The sequence below is a fragment of the Lagenorhynchus albirostris genome, chromosome 12, assembly GCF_949774975.1.
Source record: "Lagenorhynchus albirostris chromosome 12, mLagAlb1.1, whole genome shotgun sequence".
Lineage (NCBI taxonomy): Eukaryota > Metazoa > Chordata > Mammalia > Artiodactyla > Delphinidae > Lagenorhynchus > Lagenorhynchus albirostris.
In genome coordinates this window covers 49,964,150-49,988,904 of record NC_083106.1, presented here as the reverse complement: position 1 = coordinate 49,988,904, position 24,755 = coordinate 49,964,150, and the positions used below count along the sequence as shown (strand labels likewise).

At 44.2% G+C, this 24,755-nt stretch overlaps 1 protein-coding gene across 1 annotated transcript in view; it reads left to right on the top strand.

Annotated features, from left to right (window-relative positions):
* Window positions 1–21,060, top strand: part of FOXO3 (forkhead box O3) — a 96,850-nt gene extending 75,790 nt beyond the window's left edge. Inside the window, 2 exon segments of the mRNA XM_060167201.1 lie at window positions 19,424–20,650; window positions 20,652–21,060. Of these exon segments, the coding sequence (XP_060023184.1) occupies window positions 19,424–20,650; window positions 20,652–20,765 (1,341 nt within the window). The 3' untranslated portion in view covers window positions 20,766–21,060.
* The last annotated feature ends 3,695 nt before the right edge of the window (window positions 21,061–24,755 follow it).

The window sequence follows — 24,755 nt, the reverse complement described above, 5'->3', positions numbered from 1 at the left end:
ACCCAAGGACCCTAACTTACTTAAATTACTGTTTTTGACCATTTAGGTCGCCTCAGAACTAGCATGCACCCTCCCAAGTACCTAAAAACGGTGCTAGGTGGAGGTAAAGGCGGTGGGAATGCCAGGTCCTGAAAACAAGATGAGCAGACCTCAGAAGAAATCCATGGCTGCTCTATTTTGCTTACGTCCGTATGTTTATTTTCCTGGTTATGGATTGAAAGGGCCGCTCGACAGCAGTCTAGCAGTTTCTCCTCGTTGCTCAACTTTCCTTTCTGGCTAAACTGTAGGGGAGAGGATACATCCAGTGTGCTCTGCTTTGCTTTGCCCCTGCCCAGCCTGTGGCGGTGGGGCCTGTTACTGGAAAGCGTGTGGTCCAGAGCTGAGGTGCTGAGTTATGGTGTGGAGCAGGGGCAGTAAGGCCTGACATCAGCATGGACTCCAGCTCTGTTTGCCCCTCAGGGCGTCTCTAAGTGGAAATACTTGCCGGGGGTCTCACGGATGAATAGTGGAAAAGCAAGTGGGAAATTGCAAAGTGCTTACTCTGGGATATACCCTTCCTTAGATAGTCATTATTTTCCCAAGGTTAGAAGGATGGTCCTGTGGCCACTGTACCCAGTAGAGCCTGCCCAGCCATGTCCTCTGCTGGGAAAGGCCTGCATTAGACTCAAGGGCCAGGACATTGCCAGCCTCTTCCCACAGGCCCTGGGTCTTGTTCCCTTTCACCCCTTCGATGCATAGTGTTTGGACTCGAGCCAGACGCCTTGAGATCTGATCTTGGACCCTCCATGCACAGCATGCAGTCTTGAGCAGATTTCCTCAGGCTTCAGTCTTCTCATTTGCAAGATGGGGGATAATATGACCGCCATTGTTAGAACAGTGCTTAGTACATAATGAGCGCTCAGTAAATGTTACCTCTTTAATTATGATTATGACTTGTGATTGTGATTTATTATCTATTATCCCTTGCTGGCATCTTCCCTAGCTTCTTCCCCAAGCACTCCCAGTACAGCTGTTACCAAGGCCACCAGGGATACCTCTTTCTTGCCAATGCTCCTGGACAGTCTTCACCTCCTCCTCTTTCTGCACCTTTCAGCGGTGCCTGCTGTCTCCTTCTGGAAGATTCTCACAGTCATGACCACCACACTCCCTCCTGTCTGGTGGCTCCTGTTCATTTGGGTCCTCATTCTCTACCTGACCCCATGTTGCATGACTTCAAGGAGAACATCTCAGATTCTTTCTTCCTTTTTCTCTCTAGGTAAACGCGTCCACCCGGATGACTTGCACTGCTTGGTTGCTCATCCTCCAGTTCATAGGTCTTTCTTGACTTTTCAGTCTAAATCTTAGGTCCATCCAACCCACCCCATTATTTTCTCTCATGGTACCTTGTTGCTTTCCTTCAGAGCACTTTTCACAGTTTGTAATTATGTAGGTATTTGTTTTAATTACTGTCTATCCCTTGTCTCCCCCTCACCCCACAAAATTGTAAAATCCATGACTGAGACCAGGGACTGTCTTGTTCACCTGGTACATGGAAGGACCTCGGTAAATACCTGTTTGAATGACTGTGTGTTATGTGAGGCCCCTCTATTTCTTCCTCCACTGCTCCAGCCCTGACAATTCAGATGAGGCTGGTGGGAGAGGCTGCCCCTTTGTTGTTATTCCTTCCACTCCCTGCCATCCTAGATCCGCCCTCTGTGTCAGGGGGAGTCTTATGGGATTGTGCCATTTCCCTTTTACCTCTAGCCACGGTCATCTTCAAGTGATAGCATCCTCAAAGTTAACCATCAGAAGACTAACATCAGCACCAGTGGCTAGTGCTGGGGAAGCCATCAGGATGGGACGTCCTGGGGGGTTGCGCAAATCCCTAAGCCAGAGGAAATTGGGACGGAGTAGGACATTCATACCTAAGGACAAAATGTTAGTAAACTAAAATCACTTTCCAAAACAGCTGTCAGTCCATTAAACATTTATTGTGATTAGGAGGGGTTTTCTTCCCTTTTAAAATCACGATGGTTGCAGTTTAATGACAAAGAGTGCCCAGCCCTGTGCTAGGAGTTTCAAGGGAGACACCAGAGAAGTTGGTGGTCCTGGCCCAATGGCATTGCCCTCTAGTAGGATATTGATGCCACAAACCGCCCTTCCAGAGCCAAGACTTCATGAGTTTGTTTATGAAGTGCCAGGAGTGAACTCAGTAGCATATCACGAAGAGGTTAAAAGATGTTGAACGGGACAGTTTAAACTCTGAAATAACCCTTTGCATCCCACACAGGCTTGGAGAGTAGCTGTGTAGTATTTATCAGTGAGATGTATGTAAGATGTCGGTTACTAAGTAAGCTCCTTTCCTCTGAGTAAATCGCCCATCTTTTCTTCTCCTGGGGATGGCTCCCTTTTCACCAACAGTCAAAGACTACCAACCGTAGTGCATACCTAACTGGGAATATTCAAGACTCTTTCCCCAGCATGTTTTTTCTCACATATTGGTGAAATTAGGCAGCATAATTAAACATTTGTAATGCTGTCCTGTCTATTAGGCCTTCATAGATGCAATTTTTAATATCCAGCCTTTAGACATGAAAAATTGAGACAGTCATGTGGTATCTTAATGCAGTAAAGTTTCTATTCTTGTGTAGCATTCATTATTCAGAATATTGGAATAGCTTTGTGACAGATTTCTTCATTTACTCATTCCCTGATTTTTGAAAATTCATTTTAGGGATAACTGACCACAATTTGGTTCAGTGGGAATAGAGAGTTGTTGTTGTTTTTTTTTAATGCTCGTACTGGATGCTATCCCGCACTGTCCAGATGTGAGACCGCTGGTTTTTTATTAGATAGCATTTTTACTTTTTGGATTTAATGCTCTGGGCTTAAGTGGAGAGTGGTATATCACTATGTCTGCCTTACTTTACACTCATTTCACGTTGCTCCAAAGTCAGGAGAGCAAGCCTTTGTCCAAGTTAGAACATTTTGGCGTGTTGTAGATATTCTTTGCTTACTAGCTGTTGATGTTGTTTCTGATAGGTTTGTAAAAATCATCGCTAAGGTGTGACCCTGCATAATTCCCACGTTTGGTAGCAATAGCTTTATATATCACTGTGAAAGTAATTCCTAGAAGCTAAGACCATATATCTCTCTGAGCCATAATTCCCACAATTCATTTTTATGTCTTGAAACTGCAAAAGTGCTCTTTCTCTTGAAATACAGGTGTACCCAAAACAAGCAGTGTTAAGAGCCTCACCATAATACAGCCTCCTCACTTGCGAATGTGCTGACTTCCTCTCCGTAGTGGGCTCCGTATCAGAACTTCTAAAACTTCAGAAGAGGCCGTGAGGTTTACTGTTTCCTCTGCCAGCCTTGTACCACTGAAGGATGACAGTGTCCAGCATGTACACAATCATTCATTGAAAAGCACTTTCAAAGTGCCTGATGACACGTACATCAAGGTGGATGGGAGACAGGCACAGAATGGCCTTTCTTGCTAGGTATTTCTATTGCATTGTTTACCTGATGTGATTAGAAACCTCTCATTACCATTATTAATAATTGTAATTTTGTAATCAACTATTTTTTTCCAACTATTTTTTGTTATCAATCTAATATATGCAAAAGTTGAGGGAGAGAGAGAGTGTGTGTGTAGAAGGGTGTATCAGTAAGATTAATTCTTAAAAATAGAGTTTCTGGGTCTATCAGTTAGGATTAGGTTTGCCTATGTATAACAGGAAACCCAAAATTAATAGTGAACTATTTTCATGTAAAAGAAGTCTAGGGGTGATATGGTCACTCTAAGAACTGACTGACGATCAGTCTCCTCTTATATCCTGTCCCACCTTAGCAGGTGGTTTTCATCCTCAAGGTTCCCCCTATGGTCGGTCCATCTAGATGTAGGCCAACAGGAAGAAGAAAGGCAGAACAAAAAGGTCTCTCATCTGAGTCAGCTGCTTTTAATCTTGCTGGAAGTTCCACAGAACTCCCACTTCCATATCGTCACCCAGAACTAAGTCACACGACCACATCCAACTTCAAGGAAGGCTGGAGTATTTTGTCTCTTTTTGTTCTGGGCAGCCATGTGCTTAGCTAAAAATCAGTGTTCTGTGGTAAGGAAGAAGAGGAGAACGGAGTGGTCTGTTCTACTAAGTCAAAGGTTATTTACATTTTTAATATCAATAGATACTGATTTTTTAAGTTTGTACCCACTTAATACTTTTGCCAATCAGTCCAAAGGTTTATTTTCCCAGTTACAAAAAAAAAAAAAATTCCATGAATCTTAACTAAAAGCAAAATGTTCTCTCCTACTATATTTGAATTGTGTAGTTCACTTGAAGCATGAGTATGATTTCTAATAAAATGAGTAATATCCACGTTTTGAATTTCTAAGTGCTTCTGAAGTTTACGGCAGATGTCTTAACTTTATTTAAATCTGATACTTTATTTACTGTGATTTTCAATGCTAAGGGTAGACTTCCTTGGAGATGGAGAACCTGGGAAAAGAGTCTCTACCTCTGTAATGCTGGGCTTCCTGGATTGTGTTACAGATGCTAACCTCACTCAGCATGGTTTACTTCAGAAGAGAAAATAAAGGGGGAGTTCATTTTTCCTTTCAAGAAGATGTATTGACAGTCTTCCATGTGTCAGGATAGAAAAAGGGACGTAGTTGTGCTTTCTTTTGCTATTTAACGCTTCCCAGTTTTTCTTCTATTAAAAGCTTATGTAACTTCTTCATATTTTTATGCACCTTTTCCCCCCAAGAAATATTTTAATAATTATCACCAAACATAGTGCCACATAAGAGAGAGCTGTAAGGAGGAAGGACAGAAAAGCTATAGGACTTTTTAAATGTCCAAGTGGTATCTAAATCTTAAACCGTTATTTTTTTTTTATATTTTTAGACCTCCTATATGGATGCAGAGAGACAAAATAAAACCTATTTCCTATGGTAAGAATACCTTACTGTAGCTTAAATTGGTGTTTTTAAAATGGTGGTTTTCGCCGTATTCTTTGGGCAGCTACTCTAGACTGAAAAGCACTAAAAATTGATTACTTGCAAGTTGTTGCTAATAGTTCCTTATTTGTGTAGCCCTTGCCGGAGCCCAGGTTGGGGGCCCGGTATAATGTTAGTATCTGGAGTGTCTGTGTGGGAACCTGCTGCCCAAGTGGAGTGAGTTGACTCTAATTTACTCCTGGATGTCGCATTCTTTCCACATAGGTCCACAGATAGCGTCAGAGCAAATTAACTTAATTTTCTGATTGATGTAAAGAGAACCAAAGAAAGCTTGTTGTGTTTGGTAGCCAAACTACTACACAGTGTGAGCAGAGTAGAACTGCCGGCCCACTTTATAGCACTCTAACTGATAAGTATTTCTCAAAGGGCACGTTATTTGGCCGGGTGGCAACAATCCACCCGGCACTGGACGTGTAGGTGCATGTGGACACTATAGTAAATATATGCCTCCTTTTGCCAAGAGTGGAAGTAGGTTATCCAAGAGGAAAGGGAAGGGAAAAGAAAATACCAATTTCGTATGTCCCAGAACACGTCTGGCTTAAATCAGTAGTTGAAAACTGTAGAGCATGAAATCTTGTAAGGTTTTTATATTTCATAGTAGAGGCTCCTGGTTCATAGTTAATAAGCTAGAAAACTAACTCTCTTTTGAAAACTTGGAGTGTATAAACGTGTGTGCGTGTGCTTGCTCTTGGTTCATGGGAACTGCCTAGTCCGTCTTCCTTTCCACAGGTCTGAAGCTGCTAAATACTGTCTGAAGAATGAAGAAAATGCATGTGGGAGAGCTAGCATGGAAGGAGGAGGGAACCCTGGGCTTCTGCCTACGTGACAGGTGGCAACAACAGTCACTGGGGCAAGGAGAAAGACCTTGAAAGCATTTCCATCAGGATTAGATTTGGGGCAGCCCCTAGGCAAGTCAGGGGGACGAGGGAGAAATTCTTCCCTCTGAGAATGGCCCAGGGCTCCCTGATGGAGATCGGGCCCCTGCAGAAACTCGGCACATGTTCCCTGGAGGACATAAATGTGGTTTGCTCTTGTGTTTGGTAGAGGAGGAAGGCAGAAGCGACAAACCCAGACCTGCGGCTCGCTCCGCTCTGCTCTTACGAGCAAACCGCAGCGTTGAGCAACCACTGAAAAAGATGGTGACGGATGCAGACAAAACACTGCAGAGTGACTGTATCAGGAGCTTCTCCGTTCCCCCTTCCCCTCTCCCTTTATTAGTGGTTTGCTTTCATAAAGGCTGTGGGTCCTCAGCAGAGCCAGGTCAGAACATTCAAAATGCTGGAGCCATGTGCCTCTGCCTCGTACTTGTGACCTCATTTTCCTCCATCCCATTGCCTTGTGTTCTTTCTTATTCATGTAGGGGTAGAGAAGAAGGTTAGCTAGAGATGAATCGCCCAGTTTTATCTGGTGCAGTTAAGGAAGTGTCAGCAGTTCATAAACTAAAGCAGTAGACTGTCAAGAACTGGAAGGATCTGAGATTTGACCCTACTAGCCATGAGATTCTTGGGTCGGAGGCAAAGGAATTTATTACTCACTGGTGACCCAGCAAGCAGCATGAGCAGCATATTTTCCAGGTCCGTCCTTGCTCCCGAGTGTCCCATGGGAATGAGTGACACAGATGAGCCTAGGTTGATGCATGCACGTGCCGTGGGTTCTGTTAATGGGAGAGGAACCCTGAGTTTGGGGATCCTAAGTCTCTTGTAATGAGCAGTCAGCATATCTCCCCTTTGCTCTGGAGGGTGATGCTGTCGCTGTCTTTCAAGGCTGTTTACTATGCAAATGCAGACATCCTTGAAAGATAACCCAGCACTAAAGGCTGTTAGTATTTTGCTTGCAAGATGTGCAGATACATCAGAGACCGGTGTAGAATTGTCTCCCAACTTGAATTTGTTAACCTTATAAGAAGCTTAATGTGATTTCCTGTTCTATCCACAAATTAACGTCAGGACTTGGCTATCTCTTTCACTTGGGAAGACTGCTGAGGTCATGGCTGTTTGAAAGAACCCAATGAACTTGTTCCTGGAGAAACAGGTATATTGGGTGATATTATTCCACGTAATGCCGCAGAGAGTCTGAAGTGCGTTACTTGAAGCTACCTTTGCACCTAAGAATGGCTCAGCAACATCTGTCCTGGGGTGTTTTTCCTCCCTTGTCTTGATGTGAGGGGATTAGTTTCAGTGGGCCCCGTACGTACGACGATTTGTCAAGTCTTAGGGAAAGACCTAGCACCTGGTTGTGCTATGAGCTCACACACATTTCTTATTAGCAAATGAACAACCTAAGGGGGAAGAGTTAGAAACTTCAGGAAGTCCAGATGATGAGCCCCAGGAAGTTGGGGGAGAGAATCTGCCAAGTCAGACTCCACCAGGGAGGAAGTTGTAGAGCCCAGGGGTCCTGCATCCTCAGAAGTGGCTTTGGAATCACTGACAGTGAGTGTAGGGGAACCAGGAGCCCTGGAGCACTCTGACACCTGCTGGGTGAGGCATGGGCTCACCCCCCCCGACTCTCCACCACACACTTAGAGTCTCGTGTCTTACAGACTCTTAGTCTCCTGTGTGACTGTCCTTGCCAATGAATATTATCCCTCCTGCCCTTTGGGTGATAGATTAATATCACCACTGATGCTGGTGCTTCCAGTTTCTTAAGTGCTTTCAAGCTTACCTAGCAGTGTACGTGAAGAAGATTATAGCCTGGTACATAGTAGTATTAACATACTGCATTCTTGTCGTGGTTTTTAGAAACACTGAGATTTATCCCATGCATACTGAACCCACTTCATCATAATTTGGGGAACAGTGCTAATATTAACTTGCACATTTGAGAACATCCTAGATTATAAATTAAAATGCATCCTAGATGATAAATTAAAATACGAATGGCTCAATCAATGTTTACTTCAGAAAACTGGAATGAATTCCTGGCTCTTTGGTGAGTGGAAATGTCCTCTCCTTTCTTTGATCATTTCATGTGGAATTTCAAGCTGGCTGGTGCTCATCTGTGCATGTAATTGGCACCCAGGAGTGTCCTGGAATAAATGGTTGATTCACTCAGCATTTAGCAACATCATTATATTGGTCATCAGTCACTTTTGCATCATGTGGTTTTAAACAAGAAGAAATCTTGCAAAACCAGTACCGTGAAATGCTGCACATGCAGGTGAGGTTTTCAGGTAGAGGGAGCAGTTCCTTAGACTCCTTGTTAACTGAATTTCCCTGGGGTGTGGAGCGGAAAGAGGGTACTGTAGGCCGGAGTCATTTTGCAGAATTGACTGTTGTACTCTTTATTCCCATAAAGAAAAAGTCCGTCAGTGGTGTGTTTGCAGTAGCCAACATGAAATACTCTGTTATGTGGCATTTATTTTCTTTTTCTGCTTATTTCACCAGTAACACCTTGATTTTTGATGACTATTAGAATAATGAACACTGACACTTGGAAGGCAGCCTGCTTCCAGATGCATATACACGTGTCTGTTTTGTAAATACTAGCCCCTACTTTTTCCTGCCCTAGCTGAAAAATATGCCTCCACCCCTACCAGTCTTTCCAGGGTGTGGGCCCATGTGTAACTGTGTGACTGTGCCCACACACTGGCATATATTTCAGAGCTACCAAAAAGAGATTCGTTGCTCTTGAAATAACAAGACAAAAAAGAACCATTTTTTCTGAACCATAACATCTGAAGAGCTGGAAACAGTCAGTGTTTGTATGTGTGACGCTAAAGCCAGTGAATTCCATGTGAAGGGAGGGATTGTAAACTAAGAACAGAAAGGCAGTTTTCCTGGATTTCAGATGTCAAACTCTCAAGCTGTTTAACTCACCCACTCAGCACTTCCACATCCACCCTTTTAATGTGCTTGCATTTTCAATGATTTCTGTTTCTGCAGGATTTGATGCCAGAAGACAAATAATAAAATAGCATGCATATGAAGCCTTAGAGCAGTTTTCTACCAGAGTTTTTGATTGAGGCTAAACAGAAGTAACCTGATTGTGCTGTCAGTTGGCAGGCAAAAGGCATCGTATTTTTAAATTCACATAGTTTGAAAGCAAGCTAATCTTTTCTGGCTCAATAATAAACTAATTACATGTTTTAAATAGTATAGAGCCGAGTCCCTGTTTCACATTAAGCCTTGAAATAGCAAGGTCCAGGCCAAAGCAGACGTTTGCCTGATGTCTCTGGCTTCAGGACCTGTAGCAGGGTACCAGCTACTGGGGGCTTGAATAGGCCTGCCAGGGACAACCAGGTAAACTGGCTTGACTCAGTTATGGGGTGATGGTCCCTGAGCACAGAGGCCACCAGATGTGCCTCTGAGGAAGGCCTGGACACTCAAAAGTTTCGGGCAGTGATCTTGTTCGGTCGTTCCCTAAAATAGTGATCCCAGGTCAAGGTAGGACATGTCCATAGTGTCCCTTTTGGGGAGTGTCTGAGAAGGAAAGGCTCATTTCTAAAAATGATCCAGTTCCAACAAGGCTTGTTTCACAGCTAGTGCTTTTCCCACCTTCCCCCCTACCCTCCTTTCACAGTCCTAGGGACCACGTACAGAAACTTAGAGCTGGGAACACTTAATTCAGTGGCTGGTTTGGGTAGTCTTGAAAGCTTCATGTTCCTTGGTCACTTGTGAATGGTGCCTCTCTCCTTGGGCACTTCAGTGACTTTAGAGGGACACACAGTGCAGTGGTGAGAGCTTTGCTGTAGGAGTTAGCCTTGGGCTGGATTTCAGGCACGACCGCCTATAGACAGTTACTGTTTTGCCCCTCAGTTTCCTCCTGACAGGCGTGCCATGAAAGTAAAATGAGATTAGATTTGTCAAGCACAGGGTTTTGGCTCTGGTTGGCACCAAACACAGTAAGTTCCTCCAGATTGCAGGTGAAGTAGACTCTGTTTTGGATTTCTCTTGTTGCCCCTGTGCCTGCTTGGAGGAGACTTAGAACCAGATGTGTTATCTGTGGTTTCAAGGATGCCTCTGAGCGCTCTGGGCCCACCGCATTACCAAGTAACGGGGCCTCCATAACATCCTGAGACAGATGGAGAGTCATCTCTACACCCGGGACAGACCTGAGACCATTCTGTCGAGCCCTTGCTCCCCCGAGTAGCCCACTTACCATCCTTCTGCCCATCTGTAGAATATTATTACAGAGAACCTTAAGCCTACTTACTAGACTGTATCATCTTGGTTTTGGAAATTCAGTTGTATAATTGAAGTTAATACCTAAGGCTGAGACTTGTCAACTTTAGAACAACCTAGATGCTCTTTCACATTTTACAGTGGAAGCTTACTTCCATCTTTTCATGTTGAGGATCATTCACTGGTGTCATGTTTTATAACATTTCATTTTAAAGTATAATTCGGGCCTGTTTTGTGGCTGCTGCCCCCTCCCATTAATTCATTGATTAGAGAAATATTTTTGAGCACCTACTCTGCCAGCCGCATGCTAGGTGATAAAGCTCTAAGAAGACATGGCGTCTGGTTGTAAAGAGTTCAGCATGTGTTAGAGGTGACAGACTTCTATTCCTCAAGTTGTAAAGCAAGGCAGACTGAAGTTGGATGGGTGGATGGGTGGATGGGTGGATGGGTGGATGGGTGGGTGAGTGGATGGTAGATCTTACCATCCTCCGTGCTCCCTGCACTTCACCACTTCAGTTGTCATGGTAATCCAGACACTGGGACTAATGGTGTTTCTGGATGGTATTACTATAACATGTCAAGGCCAGGAGATCTGAGTTGTCTCAGCTTGGCTGTCACCTCCTAGCTGATTGAATTTAGGTATGCCTCGTATCTCTTTGGTCTTCCGTTTCTTTCACTGTAAAGTTAAGGCTGCTTGTTACTAGATGGGTTTCACAGCCCTCTCCATTTTCCACAGTATTAACTTTTTACTGAACTTCCTGCCCTGACGATCACTTATATAATGCCATGAAAGTGATTAGACTCTAATGTATTCCTGAATTCTGGATGTGTATTCCCAGTGCCCTTTTATTCTCTCCATTTCCACCCACAATACAGTTTCAAACTGGAAAAACTTGCAGCTTTATTTTTTTTTTAAATCTAAGTGAAAAGTATGTTAATAATAAAACTATTTCTGTTCCACTTTGCTCTACTTTGCAGAGTCAGTTTCAGGAAGGTGCTGAAACTTCATGGTTTTAACCCTTTGACACATCCATTTGGTGTGGCTAGTCCTGCATGGTCTTAAAGGGGAGTTTAAGGTGTGTGTTTGCTGAGCTCCTTGTGGGAAGGGGAAAGGATTCAGTCACACCAGGGTTCAAGCCTGGAGCAAGAGGGCAGGGGTGGCCCAATGCTGCAGCTTTGACCTGCTTTCTGGAGACTGTCTTTCTGTTGATTGCACATGCCCTTAGTTGCTGCTTCCTCGGGTGGTGGGGAGGAGGACACGGGTCTGGAAGCAGGGGGTTCGGGTGGTGGGGAGGGTGCTGCAGGGAGTGGGTGTGGGCAGAGGGCGCAAGGCTGCCAGGGTTCTCTGTGTGCCGGAAGTGCAGGTTTGGCTGGGAGGAATGGAATGTTCCCTCTTGCCCTCCAAGAGCAGAAACAGCTGTGGAAGGGCTTGAAAAGATCGCTAAATGAAAAAAATTTAAAAGTTAATATGAAAATAAAACAAACCCACCCTGGAAAACCCAACAAAACTCTCTGTAATAGTGTGGTAGCTCTTTAAGAGAACTTTCTTCCCATCTAGGATTTCTTTTTCAATTGGGGACAGAAAAAATTGTCTGCCTAGTCCTTCCTCCCCTAAGAAAGCTTCACGTATCTTGGCTTGGGTAGGAAATGGGTTCATTTTGTTGATCACCAGGTTATTATTATTTTATTCCTCCAAAGGAGGGGCCAGAACCTGCTGCTTACTGCATGAAAACGTGAAACAAATGTGAGTTTTCCAAGGAGACCTCTGCAGGTAGAGGATAGTTGTCAGCAAATGTAACAGAAATCTTGTTTCCAGCTGGAAATTTAATCCTTCAGGCAAATTCCCGACACTATTTATTTTAGAACGTCGTATTTTTAAATAAGTCCCTTAATGGTTTGAACTTTTAGTGTTTTAGACAAAAGTAAGACTGGAGCTAGCCTGGACCTTGTCTTACACATCAGGGTTGATTATGCAATCCTGTATGTGAATGTGTAAGTTTTCTTCTCTGTCTGAAGACAGGGAAGCTGGGATTCCATATAGTCGGAAATAGTAACTCACAAGTCTGTTTTATGCTATCATACTTCGCATACTTGCTTTCGAACAAGTTAGTCCCGGAGTAGATAAAGTGTAGAGGAAGAGGATAAGCCAGCTAAATGTCTAATGTCTAGTAAGAAGGACCAGCCCTGCACACTCCTCCCTCGGATGGTGGCACTACCTGGCCCTTTGCAGTATTCCCTCCCCCTACCCCACCCAGGGTCTTTGCAGTGAGTGCGGTGATGTAGTGTTTTGTACAGTCGAGGAAGGAGAAACTGTGTGATTGTTACTGAGGCGATCTGCATGTGTACTTTGCTTCTCAGGGAAGTTCATTAAGTAATACTTAATTAAGTATTCTTAACAATGGAAGCTAATAAGTACCTCAGGATTGGGGTATGGCTTTTTCAGTGGTTATTTTTATGCAGTCTATCTTTTTGGCATTTTGTTTGAAGGACAGTCTGTTATAAAAGAGATTATGTGAGGTTTCATGCTAATTTGGGGAAGATTCTGAAAATTACAGGGATCAATTATGGTCCCAGCCCATTCCTTCTTCAGCCTATATCATCAGTTCCTACTTTTGGAAAGTCCACTTACCCTCTTTTCTGTCCATGTCTATCCATGCTGGGTAGAGAAGTGGCACAGAGCAGAATGGGTGACCATCTACAAGGCAGTGCAAGGTCAAGGACCCTTCCCCTTACCTTTTTTTTTTTAAAGAAAAAAGATATCTGGACCCCAGTTATTTGATAAATTACTCTAACTCTCCATTTTACTCTGTACATATAAACACAGCTTAAATCTGTGAGCCCGATTCTCATCCTTATCTTCTGAATGGTGGAAACTTGGACTTAAAGAACATCTGCTGTGCACCAGACCTGGGAAGACTGGGAATCATTATCTTAGCGTCTCAGCCGGTAGAAATGTAAGGGGGAAATTCCAGTGATTCTCAGCTCTAATTGCACATTAGAATAATCTGGGGAGCTTTAAAGATGTACCTCCCCAGACCTTACCCACACCAGTCTCTATGAGTGAGGTACTTAAAGTCTCCCCAGGTGATTCGAAGAGGCAGCCAGGACAGAAAACTGATGCGTAAGAGAAATCAGGGCATCATCCAGAGAACTGCCTTTGAAAGAGCCTGTCGTTATAAATCAGAGGCATCTTCCCAGGCCCTCTCCTGAAGCTGTGTCTCTGTGTTGTTCTGCTGTGGCACACGGTCCCCTGGGTCTCCCCAGGACGCACGGATTCCACTGGGCTCTTCACGTGACCTTTATCATCTCCTGTTCAGCAGTTGCATATATTAGGATTCAGGCCTTTGGCAGCCTCATTTTGAACTGTCGGTGCCAACAAGTCAAAGCAAGGAGACCTACTTGAAATGCTGGTCCTGTGTGCAAGGTAGATGAGTCCTGGATTTAAAAGCAGTGCCTTATAGATCGTCCCCACTGAAATCCCTCGTGAGGACCAGGGCAATGCCTGCAGTCTGCTTGGTGGGAAGCAATGGGTCTGGCTTGGGAGTTGACAACCATAATTCATTTTGAGACAGCAAAAAGAGCGAGAGAGAGGGAAAGGTGGAGGCCTTTAAGAGTTAAATTACACAACTCCCTTTTTATTTTTAAAGTCAGTGGATTCCTTGTTGCCTGTTGCTGAGAAAGATAAATAGATACCACATGTTGCTTCCAGACAAAACCCTCTCTGTGTTCCAGGGGAAGCACATGCAGCTGGTGTCTGGGTTAGTGGGCAGTCTTTACAAGGTAAACATGGGTTGGAAGGGGCTGGAGCGGACATAGGGTAGCAACAGTTGGGAAATTACCAGCTACTCTTGAGTGGCACAGCACCTTTGAAATACTTTTAAGAGTTTGAAATCTCTTCCTGGAAGGAGCCCACCCTCTCCCCTTCTGGCTTCAAGTATATGATGTACGGAAAACAGTAAGTGAACATTTGTGATGTCACTGCTTCCGTACGTGGGATCTGACAGTTGAGAGCCTCTTTTGTGCTTGGCACTCGATGAGTAATTTGCATGCGTACTTTCATTTAATCTTCCCAAAGATCCTAGAGTTAGACAGAGAGGGTGTTTTATCCCCGTTTTATGAAAGGGGCAACTGAGGTTAAGTCAATTGCCCAGGGTCACAGGACACATGCCAGGGCCACGACTCCAGCTCCGACCTGGCTGACATTGAAGCCTGCCTCCCTCCACTGGCCACATTAAATTGCATGTGTGAATTAGCCACTTTGTAAATATTGGTGGAATACTTATTCATTTCAGGCAGCTTCCCTCTGACACTTAATCTAATCTAATCTGTTTGGGGTCCATCTGTCTTCACAACCAGTTGGCATAACTGTAGTGACTGTGCACTTTAGCATTAGGGATAAAGGTATCTTGCATTAGGAGACTGTCTTCATTATAGCAAGAAAAAGAATTACCGGATTCTGATGAAGACAGTCATCTTTTATGCTGATTTCTTCAAGGAGAGCCAAGCAAAGGGATCTCCAGGCTCTGACCCGCACGGCCGCAGTCAGCCCAGCTGTGAAATGTGAGTTCCATCAGGCGGCCTCCTTCGCGTACCTGCACATCCCTCCTCGAAGGATTAGGCCACTGATGGCAGCTGCAGTCACACAGGACAGGTTTGACAGCTGTTACTAATTACACCTAAAGTGTTTACTGCCCCAGTGCAGGCCTTGCTTCAGTGTAAATCTTTTTGTTAAAGAGAAGATTGACATAAGAATACTCTTCGTCTCATTTTTATCTCTGCTCTCTCTTCAGAGACATTGTGTTACAGTTGCTTGCGGGGTTTTCTACATCTTTGGGCCCAAGTTGGAAAAAAACTGGCATATTTGTCTCTGACAAAAGTTTCTTCCTAGAGATGTTTGGTTTGCTGTAATTCATCAATCTCTGGATTTCTTAGTAGTGGATTTAAATAACCAGAACTATTTACAGGGTTTTGGGTTGGGATTAGAGTAATTTATTGACTCCTTTAGTAACCAAATGTGATGACAGAATGGCCTGAGCTCTAGCAATGGGAGTCTTGGTTGGTTATATTTACCTTATCACCTTAGCCTTAAGGAAAGCACACCCGGCCAATTAACAATGGTCTGCCTCACAATGTATTTCAAAATGTGTATGTAGATGTGATTAGAAAAATCACTCTAGTCCTATCAAACCATTCCTCCTTTACTGTCAGCTCTCAACCCCCAAACTAATGTTACATCTTACAAACTTAGACTATTTGGTATGACAGATGAATTAGTGGAAAACCATAGAATATTTTTGATGGTAGTTTTATAGTTTAAAATGCACACAGTACATTGGAAACTAATTTAGAGCCTCCAGTGGAGAGGTCTTTAGAGAACTTAAACTACAGATCATAAGATTTTATAATTGGCTTGTCTCGTTTTATAAATTCCATGTCTTCATTCCTGGGATTGAGGTGAGGGAGGGGCGGTTTGAAATCTTAACAGAAATCATATCACCATTAACTTCCGTTATCAGGGAAGGTGCTGGGGAAACGTTGTAGTTCTGATATTTTCTCTGGCATTTATTCACCTTCTCCTGTTTCACCGAAATTTAGTTAGAGAACCTCGTAATTAGAATCGTGACCTATGAGGCAAAAAGGCAGAATACATTTCTGGTATCTGACCATATTAGGGTGAGGGGCATTTGAGCTAGAAATAGACGGAGAGGCCACACTGAATGCCCTTTGTCAATGCCCCCCGTCCCCTTCAGATTATGGATTTTATAAACGGAAGGCTGGGGACTGTGAGGATGGTGGTGACACAGGTTTTTGTTTGCGTGGTCTTAGTAATGGAACTGGAAAAACCTGTCGGAGTGTTGGGTTGTAGGTAATATGTCTTAGGGAGATGTATTCTGCCACGAGTAACCTCTAAAACAAGAATTGAGCGAAGATTGGACACTGAAGCTAATCACCCATTTAATAAGTTGGGTTTTGTTTCAGAATCTAAGGGTAGTTTATATTGGTTTGTATGGTAACCACTGTCCTCTCTTTAGGATGAATGCTACGATGGCCACCTTAGTAAAGAAACACAAATGCGGGCTATAGGATGAGCCTTTACTTTCAGGCTTGCTCTTCTAAAGACTTTCTTTTAAAAACATTTTTAGGAAAGACCTACCAAATTATTACCCTTAACTATTTCACAAACAAAATTATAGTCATAGTGCCTTTGTATCCTTCTTCTTTCTTAAAAGTTTCTTTTTTTAGATGTCAGCACAGATAGCACGATGACTTCTGTCTAATTTGGTGACAGACCTGGGAAAGGTTGCAGAGGAAGCATTGGAGTGGAGTTGGGAAAACAAGTTTGTTTTGGTTCTTATAGACACTAGCTGTGTGACCTTCTGTAAGTTATTTAATTTCTCTCAGTCTGAGCCTTCATATATATGATGAGGGCACCAACTTTGCAGGTTTACTAGGAGGATTAGAGTCGAGGAATCTAAAACCTCTGGCCCGGTAACTGATGGTGCTGTAGTCAGGCAGGCTCTCACTCTTCCCTCTTGCAATTAGGGACCTGGGCCCTGACAGGCTGTGGTTCTGGTCCCCTTGTGGGTATTCCAGCCCCTTTACCACAAACCCCTACAGAAGCTTAATTTCTCTCTCCAAATTGCTAACCAACGGTAGCTTGTAATTTTATAAAATTACACACATACATTGTTGGGGTTTAGAGTCGTAGAAATAGATGACCATTAGAAAATCCATAGAGAACATTTTGGAGGTCTCTAAAGTGTTTCATTTTCTTTCTTACTTGGTTTGGAATTGTGAGACTAAAAATGCATTAAAAAAAAATCTCCAGATGCTTTTTAAAGGGGGGGTGGATAACTGGGTACTTACGATTGGTCATTGTTAATTCTGGGTGTTGGTATGAACTCTTTCCAAAATCTAGAGCAAAGGGGGCTGGCCAGGGGAGGGGTAATTCGGCTAGCGTCTACATTGCCCCCACAGAGCTTCAGGACCACCCTGTTTTTTCAATGACAAGCTTGAGTTTAAGTTTTTAGTTAATATAGCTAGTTGTCTGAGTACTCAGTAATAGAACCACCTCGCACTTGCCTGCTTGTTGAACCCTGCAGAGTGAGTTTTAAGAGCATGCTTCATATCTTTATTGAGAAGGTGTTTTACTTTTTAAAGAAATGTGATTTCTGAACCATTCATAGAGATGCCATTATTCTTTTAAAAACCATAAGAGTAAAAGGGAAGCAGGATATATAGTCTCATGGGCAACATTTGTCTCACCAGATACTCAGCACGTTGCCTGTTTTCTTCTCTCAAATGCGTCTTTGTGGCTGTCGTAGAAATGCCGAATTATGACCCATGGTTGCTGATGCTCATTGCCCAGCCAGAGCTGCTGGGCATCCTTGCATGGGAACCTGTACACGGGAAACACTCTGAGTATTTTGGGTTATTTACGTATGGTGAAATCCTGCTCACTTTCTATGTTTTAAAAACATTCTGGTAGAACACATGTGTTTGTATCTTCTACATAAATACAGTTGGTGATTGCCAATTTTTTTTTTAAACTACGGTAGCTTTTAGAATGGTTTGTATTTAATAGACAGCAGCAGGCAATATCTTCTGTCTTTTTAACTTGCAAATAAAAACTCATCTGGCCTGCAGGTGCTATTCCAGGTGTGGCAGATACCATCAACTCCTCTCTTTTACTGCACATGAGGCATTTTCAGATTAGAATGAGCCCTCCCCAGGCGATGACCCTGTGCTTTATAATAGCAGTAAGAGTACCCTGACTTGGTAGCGTGACTGGCTCCTGAAGTATATTATCATATATCATCCTTATGTCATCCCTGTCAGGGAGGGACGGTCTGGATGTTATGGCTGTAGTGAAGAAGAACTGAAGTTGTTGCAGACAGATTAAACGATTTGCTCAGGTCACATGGTTGGTCGGTGGCAGAGATAGGACTGGATCTGGGTCATCCCTGTTAACTGGGCTTGTCTACCAAGCCAGGAGGATTCTTGCAAGATGGGTGCAGTTGTGAGGTTTTCGAGGGTATTTTGCCCTTTTTCTTTTCTTTTTTTAAATAAACCTTTCAGTATAGAATTGTTTTAGATTTACAGAAAAGTTACAAACCTAGTACAGAGAGTTCTTGATGTTGGGTATCCACGTCAAGTCTCCCCTGTTGTTAACATCCAATCTTAGTTTGGTACATTTGTCACAACTAATAAACCAATGTCGATACGTTATTATTATTAACTAAGATGTGTGCTTTATTCCGATTTCCTTAGCTTTTGCCTAATATCCGTTTTCTGTTCCAGCATCCCATCCAGGATACCACATTATATGTAGTCATCATGCTTCCTTAGGCTCCCTGTGGACCTACTGGACAGGCATTTTAAAATGTTCCTTATCTGGGATTTGTCTGCAGTTTTTCTCATGATTAGACTGGCGTGATGGGTTTTGGAAGGAAGACCACTGAGGAAGGTGCTGTTTTCACCACATTATAGCGAGTGCCTGTTATCAACCTGACTTTGCCCTGTTGATGTTGATGTTGATCACCTGGCTGAGATGTCAGGTTTCTTCACTGTAAAGTTACTCTCCCCCACCTCCTCTTTCTATACTCTTCGGAAGGAAGGAAGTGTGCTCGGACCACATTGCCTTGAGGAGGGAGTGTCTGTATAAATTATTTGGAATTTTTTTGAATGGGAAACTTGCCTACTTCTGTCGACTCAGCAAATCCTACTTTGCCATTTTTTTCTTATGCTTGTGAGGCAGGTGTGAAATTGTGGCAGGAGGAGATGGAGTCGTAGAAAGGATCGGTAACAATTCACACCAGTTCTGGGTTCATAGAAGTGGTTAAGAAAAGGTAGATGCTGCCTCTGTACTAGAGGAGGAGGGGACCAAAATAGAATAAAATAGCCCCCTAAGTGATTAATTATCCTTAGAGAGCCAGGGAGGTTTATTGCAAAGTGCAGGGAGAAATGGTGTGGTAATACATTATAAGTGTGAACTTCAGTATAGGAAGTACAATTACAGAAAGGACAATAAAACTTGGGAATTTAAGAAGAACAATGCCAGTGAGCTCCTACATCCCCAGCATTTCCTGGAGATGAAACTGTCTCCCACCCTCTAAATACGGAGCTTGCCATTTTCAATACTGTCATTTAATACCAAGCCAAGGAGGGTCATGCAAAGCCTTTTTTTTTTTTTCCTTAGCCTCTGAGGTTGCTTTAAAAAATGAGTCTGGTTAGTAACTGTTTCTTCTGAGTGCTCAGTTTGGACCATTCTGGCTTATCTGCATTGTCCCTTCTCTCTCTGCAGAACTCCATCCGGCACAACCTGTCGCTGCACAGCCGGTTCATGCGGGTTCAGAATGAGGGGACCGGCAAGAGCTCATGGTGGATCATCAACCCCGACGGGGGGAAGAGCGGGAAGGCGCCCCGGCGGCGGGCCGTCTCCATGGACAACAGCAACAAGTACACCAAGAGCCGGGGCCGTGCGGCCAAGAAGAAGGCAGCCCTGCAGACCGCCACCGAGTCAGCAGACGACAGTCCCTCCCAGCTCTCCAAGTGGCCCGGCAGCCCCACGTCTCGCAGCAGTGATGAGCTGGATGCGTGGACCGACTTCCGCTCACGCACCAATTCCAATGCCAGCACGGTCAGTGGCCGCCTGTCCCCTATCCTGGCTAGCACGGAGTTGGACGACGTTCAGGATGATGACGCGCCACTCTCCCCCATGCTCTACAGCAGCTCGGCCAGCCTGTCCCCCTCCGTCAGCAAGCCGTGCACCGTGGAGCTGCCCCGGCTGACCGACATGGCGGGCACCATGAATCTGAACGACGGGCTGGCCGACAACCTCATGGACGACCTGCTGGACAACATCGCGCTCCCTGCGTCCCAGCCATCGCCCCCCGGAGGGCTCATGCAGCGCAGCTCCAGCTTCCCATACACCACCAAGGGCTCCGGCCTGGGCTCCCCCACCAGCTCCTTCAGCAGCACGGTGTTTGGCCCCTCGTCTCTGAACTCCCTGCGTCAGTCTCCCATGCAGACCATCCAAGAGAACAAGCCAGCCACCTTCTCTTCCATGTCGCACTACGGCAACCAGACACTCCAGGACCTGCTCACGTCGGACTCACTCAGCCACAGCGATGTCATGATGACCCAGTCGGACCCCTTGATGTCTCAGGCCAGCACCGCTGTGTCCGCCCAGAACTCCCGCCGGAGCGTGATGCTTCGCAGCGATCCAATGATGTCCTTTGCCGCCCAGCCTAACCAGGGGAGTTTGGTCAATCAGAACTTGCTCCACCACCAGCACCAAACCCAGGGCGCTCTCGGTGGCAGCCGTGCCTTGTCAAGTTCCGTCAGCAACATGGGCTTGAGCGATTCCAGCAGCCTCGGGTCAGCCAAACACCAGCAGCAGTCTCCTGTCAGCCAGTCTATGCAAACCCTCTCGGACTCTCTCTCAGGCTCCTCCTTGTACTCAGCTAGTGCACACCTTCCCGTCATGGGCCACGAGAAGTTCCCCAGCGACTTGGACCTGGACATGTTCAATGGGAGCTTGGAATGTGACATGGAGTCCATTATCCGTAGCGAACTCATGGATGCTGATGGGTTGGATTTTAACTTTGATTCACTCATCTCCACACAGAACGTTGTTGGTTTGAATGTGGGGAGCTTCACTGGTGCTAAGCAGGCCTCATCTCAGAGCTGGGTGCCAGGCTGAAGGCTCACTGAGGAAAGGGGAAGTGGGCAGAGCAGGTCAGTGCCCAGGGCTACGGCATAGCAATAACAGGGGCGGTGGGGGACAATGGCTTTCATTTACGTGGTGCGCAGTAACCTGGCTCCCAGCCAGTTCATTCTGAGTGGTACCAGCAAAACAAGTAGGGCTGTCAGGTGCCCCTCCCCACAGTTTGCTGACAGCTCAGGAGTTTTACTGCCAGTAAAAAGAATACACATTCAGAGGTTTCATTTTTCTTTGTATCCAGTCACCCTCGCTGACCTATGACACAGGTCCCCCTACTGGATGGATGGATGAGGATAGAAGGGATGGGAGGAAGGGGACCTTAGGCCACACAAACATCAAGGTTAAGGACGCAGCCAAAGGGCTTTCTTAGGCTCTCAGGTCCAGCACTGCCATTGTCCATCTTCGATGCTACAGTTTCTATATCTTTTTTATCCAGCAAAGTAACAATTTTTAGGTGCTTCTAATTTGACAGTAGACTATGCTTTCTGGACTCTTTCATACAGGAGTATTTCCACCAGAAGCCAGATCTGTTAGATTCTTCACCATTAGTACTAAGCAATCTTTATTAGCACTCAGCATCTAAACATTTAAAAGAGCAAGAAGAATTAAATAGAAAACAGAAGTTTTTAATGTGAGAGAGCACTTACTCACGTGCTTCTTTTTCCCAACGTATAAATGGTGTCCGGTTCCAAACGGTGACAAGAGTTGTGAATGGCGACAGAGATTGTTTAAATTGTGGCATTTTAATTCTGTTGGAACCAGAGAGATCATGCAACATGATGTGGCAAGAAAAGAGAAGCATTTGACTGGAATCGGAAGTTGAGGATTCAGTTCCACTTCTACTGCTTTCTGGTTGCTATTGGGAGTGTGTCACTTAGCCTTTGAACCTCAATTTCCAGTTTTATAAAATGAGGATAATAGCCCCTGTTACTCCACAGGGTTATTGCAAGAATCAAATGCACTGAAGTGTGTGAACGTGCTTTGTAAAACTGCAGTGGGCTGAAGTATGTGCGGTGTTATTAGGTACACATACCGACTGACACATGAGGAAGCAGGGAGCCCAGAGAGGTTAAGTGGTCTGCCCAGGCTCACACAGCTGGACCCAGAATCCCTATTTCTGGAATGGCTTGAACCATAATCGTTCTTCCTAATTATCTCTAGATGGTAAAAATGAGAAGTGCTCTGAACCGGAGCCAGAATCAGTAGGTAACATACAAGCTTGCCCCAGAACTCTCCTCTTCAATTAGTAAGATGAGCACTGGGGTCTTCTGCTATAACACATTTGTACCCCCAGACCCTCCCATGTTCAGGGGCTCTTTTTATGCCCCAGTTCCTTTTTTTTTTTAATATCAGCAAGCTACTTCCACTCTTCTTTATTAAGTGGTGTGAAAGAGAAATGGGATTCAAAGCCATAAAAGGCTGAACCTTGTTTAACCCTCTGCCCTGGTGAAGGAATTATAAGGGTCTCCTGTGATGAGCTCATCCCGTTCATGGGTAGTTGTCGAAAGTGGAATGTCGAGAGTGTTGTGATGCTCAGCTTCTCCGCTTTCCCAGGCAGAAGCAGGTCCCTAATGGCACTCAGACATCTGTTTCGAGTCATTTAATAGCCCTTGAGACGGTAAAAAGACTGCAGCAGAAGCTAAGAAGGGTGACACACTTCCGTACTGCCAGAACTCGGACTGGTGGAGACTTGCCTTGAGAAATTTAGATATTTGGCTTTTAGAAGAACAGTTTGTCTTCCTTTAAGAAGAGGAATATGATTGTGGCTTCTGAAGACACAGTAGGTTTTAATTTTGGTTTGGTTGTAAGGAATCCACTTTCTAGTTCATTGAGAAGAAAATGTGCCATCAATTTTTGTCTTATTTTTCAAGTGTAGGTTTTCCTTTTAATTCAGTAGCAGACTTCTCTTGTGTGTGTGTGTAATTCTAAAAGGTGGTATAAAAATATTTTAAGGGAGGGCTTCCCTGGTGGCACAGTGGTTGAGAGTCCGCCTGCCGATGCAGGGGACACGGGTTCGTGCCCCGGTCCAGGAAGATCCCACATGCCGCAGAGTGGCTGGGCCTGCGAGCCATGGCCGCTGAGCCTGCGCATCCAGAGCCTGTGCTCCGCAACGGGAGAGGCCACAACAGTGAGAGGCCCGCGTACCGCAAAAAATATATATATATATATTTTAAGGGAGATTTAAATACTTATGTTTAAAAAAATATATTTAGTGAATTATTATTTTGATAATAAGTAACTACTTTTAAGAGTACGCATTTTATTATTATGCCCTTTTGGAATCTTCGGGTCATTTAGTCACCTTTTTCTCAAAATATTTTGGGTAAAGTGTTTTTGAGGAGATATTTCTTGAGTAAAATATATGAAAAGTCACCAAAATTTCCTGAAAGTAAACCAGCTCAGTATGACCAGAGCAAGAGAAAGAAACATCCTGAAGACTGTGAAGGGCTTTGAGGGAGTCTGGTTTCTGGCTCTAGGATTTCCATTTTGCTTTGGAATAAATTGCTCCACTATATAGCCAGGAGCATGTGTGGCCTAATGTATATTCTTACTTTTACAGTAAACTTGTGGCTATCGCTTTATTGAAGATTCTCCTGAATTCACAAAACAGGACTTGGGTCACAGTCTCAGAATTCACTTCTCCCAAATTAAGCACCTCAGCTTCCCAAGATTTGTTCTATAATGACTTTCTTGGTTTGACTTTTTTTTTTTTTTCAAGCCAGTAGTTGTGGTATTCTCTAGACTCACTTCCTGCCTTGCTAACTGAAGGTCATGTGACCCCGAGTGGGCGCCGGAGCAGTTCTGTCCAGTTGACAGACAGTCTTGCTGGAGAGCTGTGGTGAGATGCTTCTCTGGAGGGGTGGGTGTTTCACACATGTCATTCATTTTATAGATCACGTGTGAAATCCTTTGACCTACAGGTCTATCTGGAAAAGGAAAGAATAATTGTACCTCTTTGTGAGTGCCAGCTACTGGGGTATGACGGGCACTTGCTTCTCTCAGGCACTGGGGAAGCTTGGTGTGCATGTGTACAGATTGGCAGCAGGCATGGCTGTGAGCAAGTGTGATGGTTTCAGGGCTGTGCCTCCGGTAAGCCCTCCTGAGATTGACATGTGTCTGTTCTTGCAGGAAAGCAACGTCAGTTTCACTGTAGTTTTGATGTCAGAAGGTGCCTAAGTTCACATGCTTTTTCGTTCATCTTCATCTTTTGGCATTTAGAGACCCCATTAGGGAGCAGCCCCATACTTAGTTGCGTTTTAAACAACTTTATGATAAGGATTGGAAAATACTAACTAGGAAAACCCCAGGTGGAGAGGAGAGAGGTAGTTCTCTTCCTGTCTGTGCCACTGGCCATGTCACTGATGAATCTCTTAGAATAGTAGGTTTCTCATCTGTCAAAAGAGGACAGAATCGTAGAGTTGTTTTTTTTGTTTGTTTTTGGGTTTTTTTGTTTGTTTAACCAATAAGATTTATTTAGTTTTTTAAATTGAATTGTAGTTGCCATACAATATAGTGATTCACAGTTTTTAAAGGTTATACTCCACTTATAGTTATTATAAAATACTGGCTTTATTCCCTGTGTTGTTCAACATAATCCTTGTAGCTTATTTTATACCTAATAGTTTGTAACTCTCAATGCCCTACCTCCATCTGGCCCTTCCCCTCTTCTTTCTCCCCACTGGTAACCACTAGCTGTGAGTCTGCTTCTTTTTTATTATATTCACTAGTTGTTGTATTTTTTAGCAAAGTCATAGAATTTTAAGGGTGCATAGTATGTATACTTTTAAACCTGAAACCTAACACTCTGTCTGTGAAATTGCCACCGTAAGGGATATGCGATGATACGGAACTGTAAAGGAACAGTGGTATACTAGTGTGGCAACAGCAGGTCCTGGTGTTGGAAGCCGTC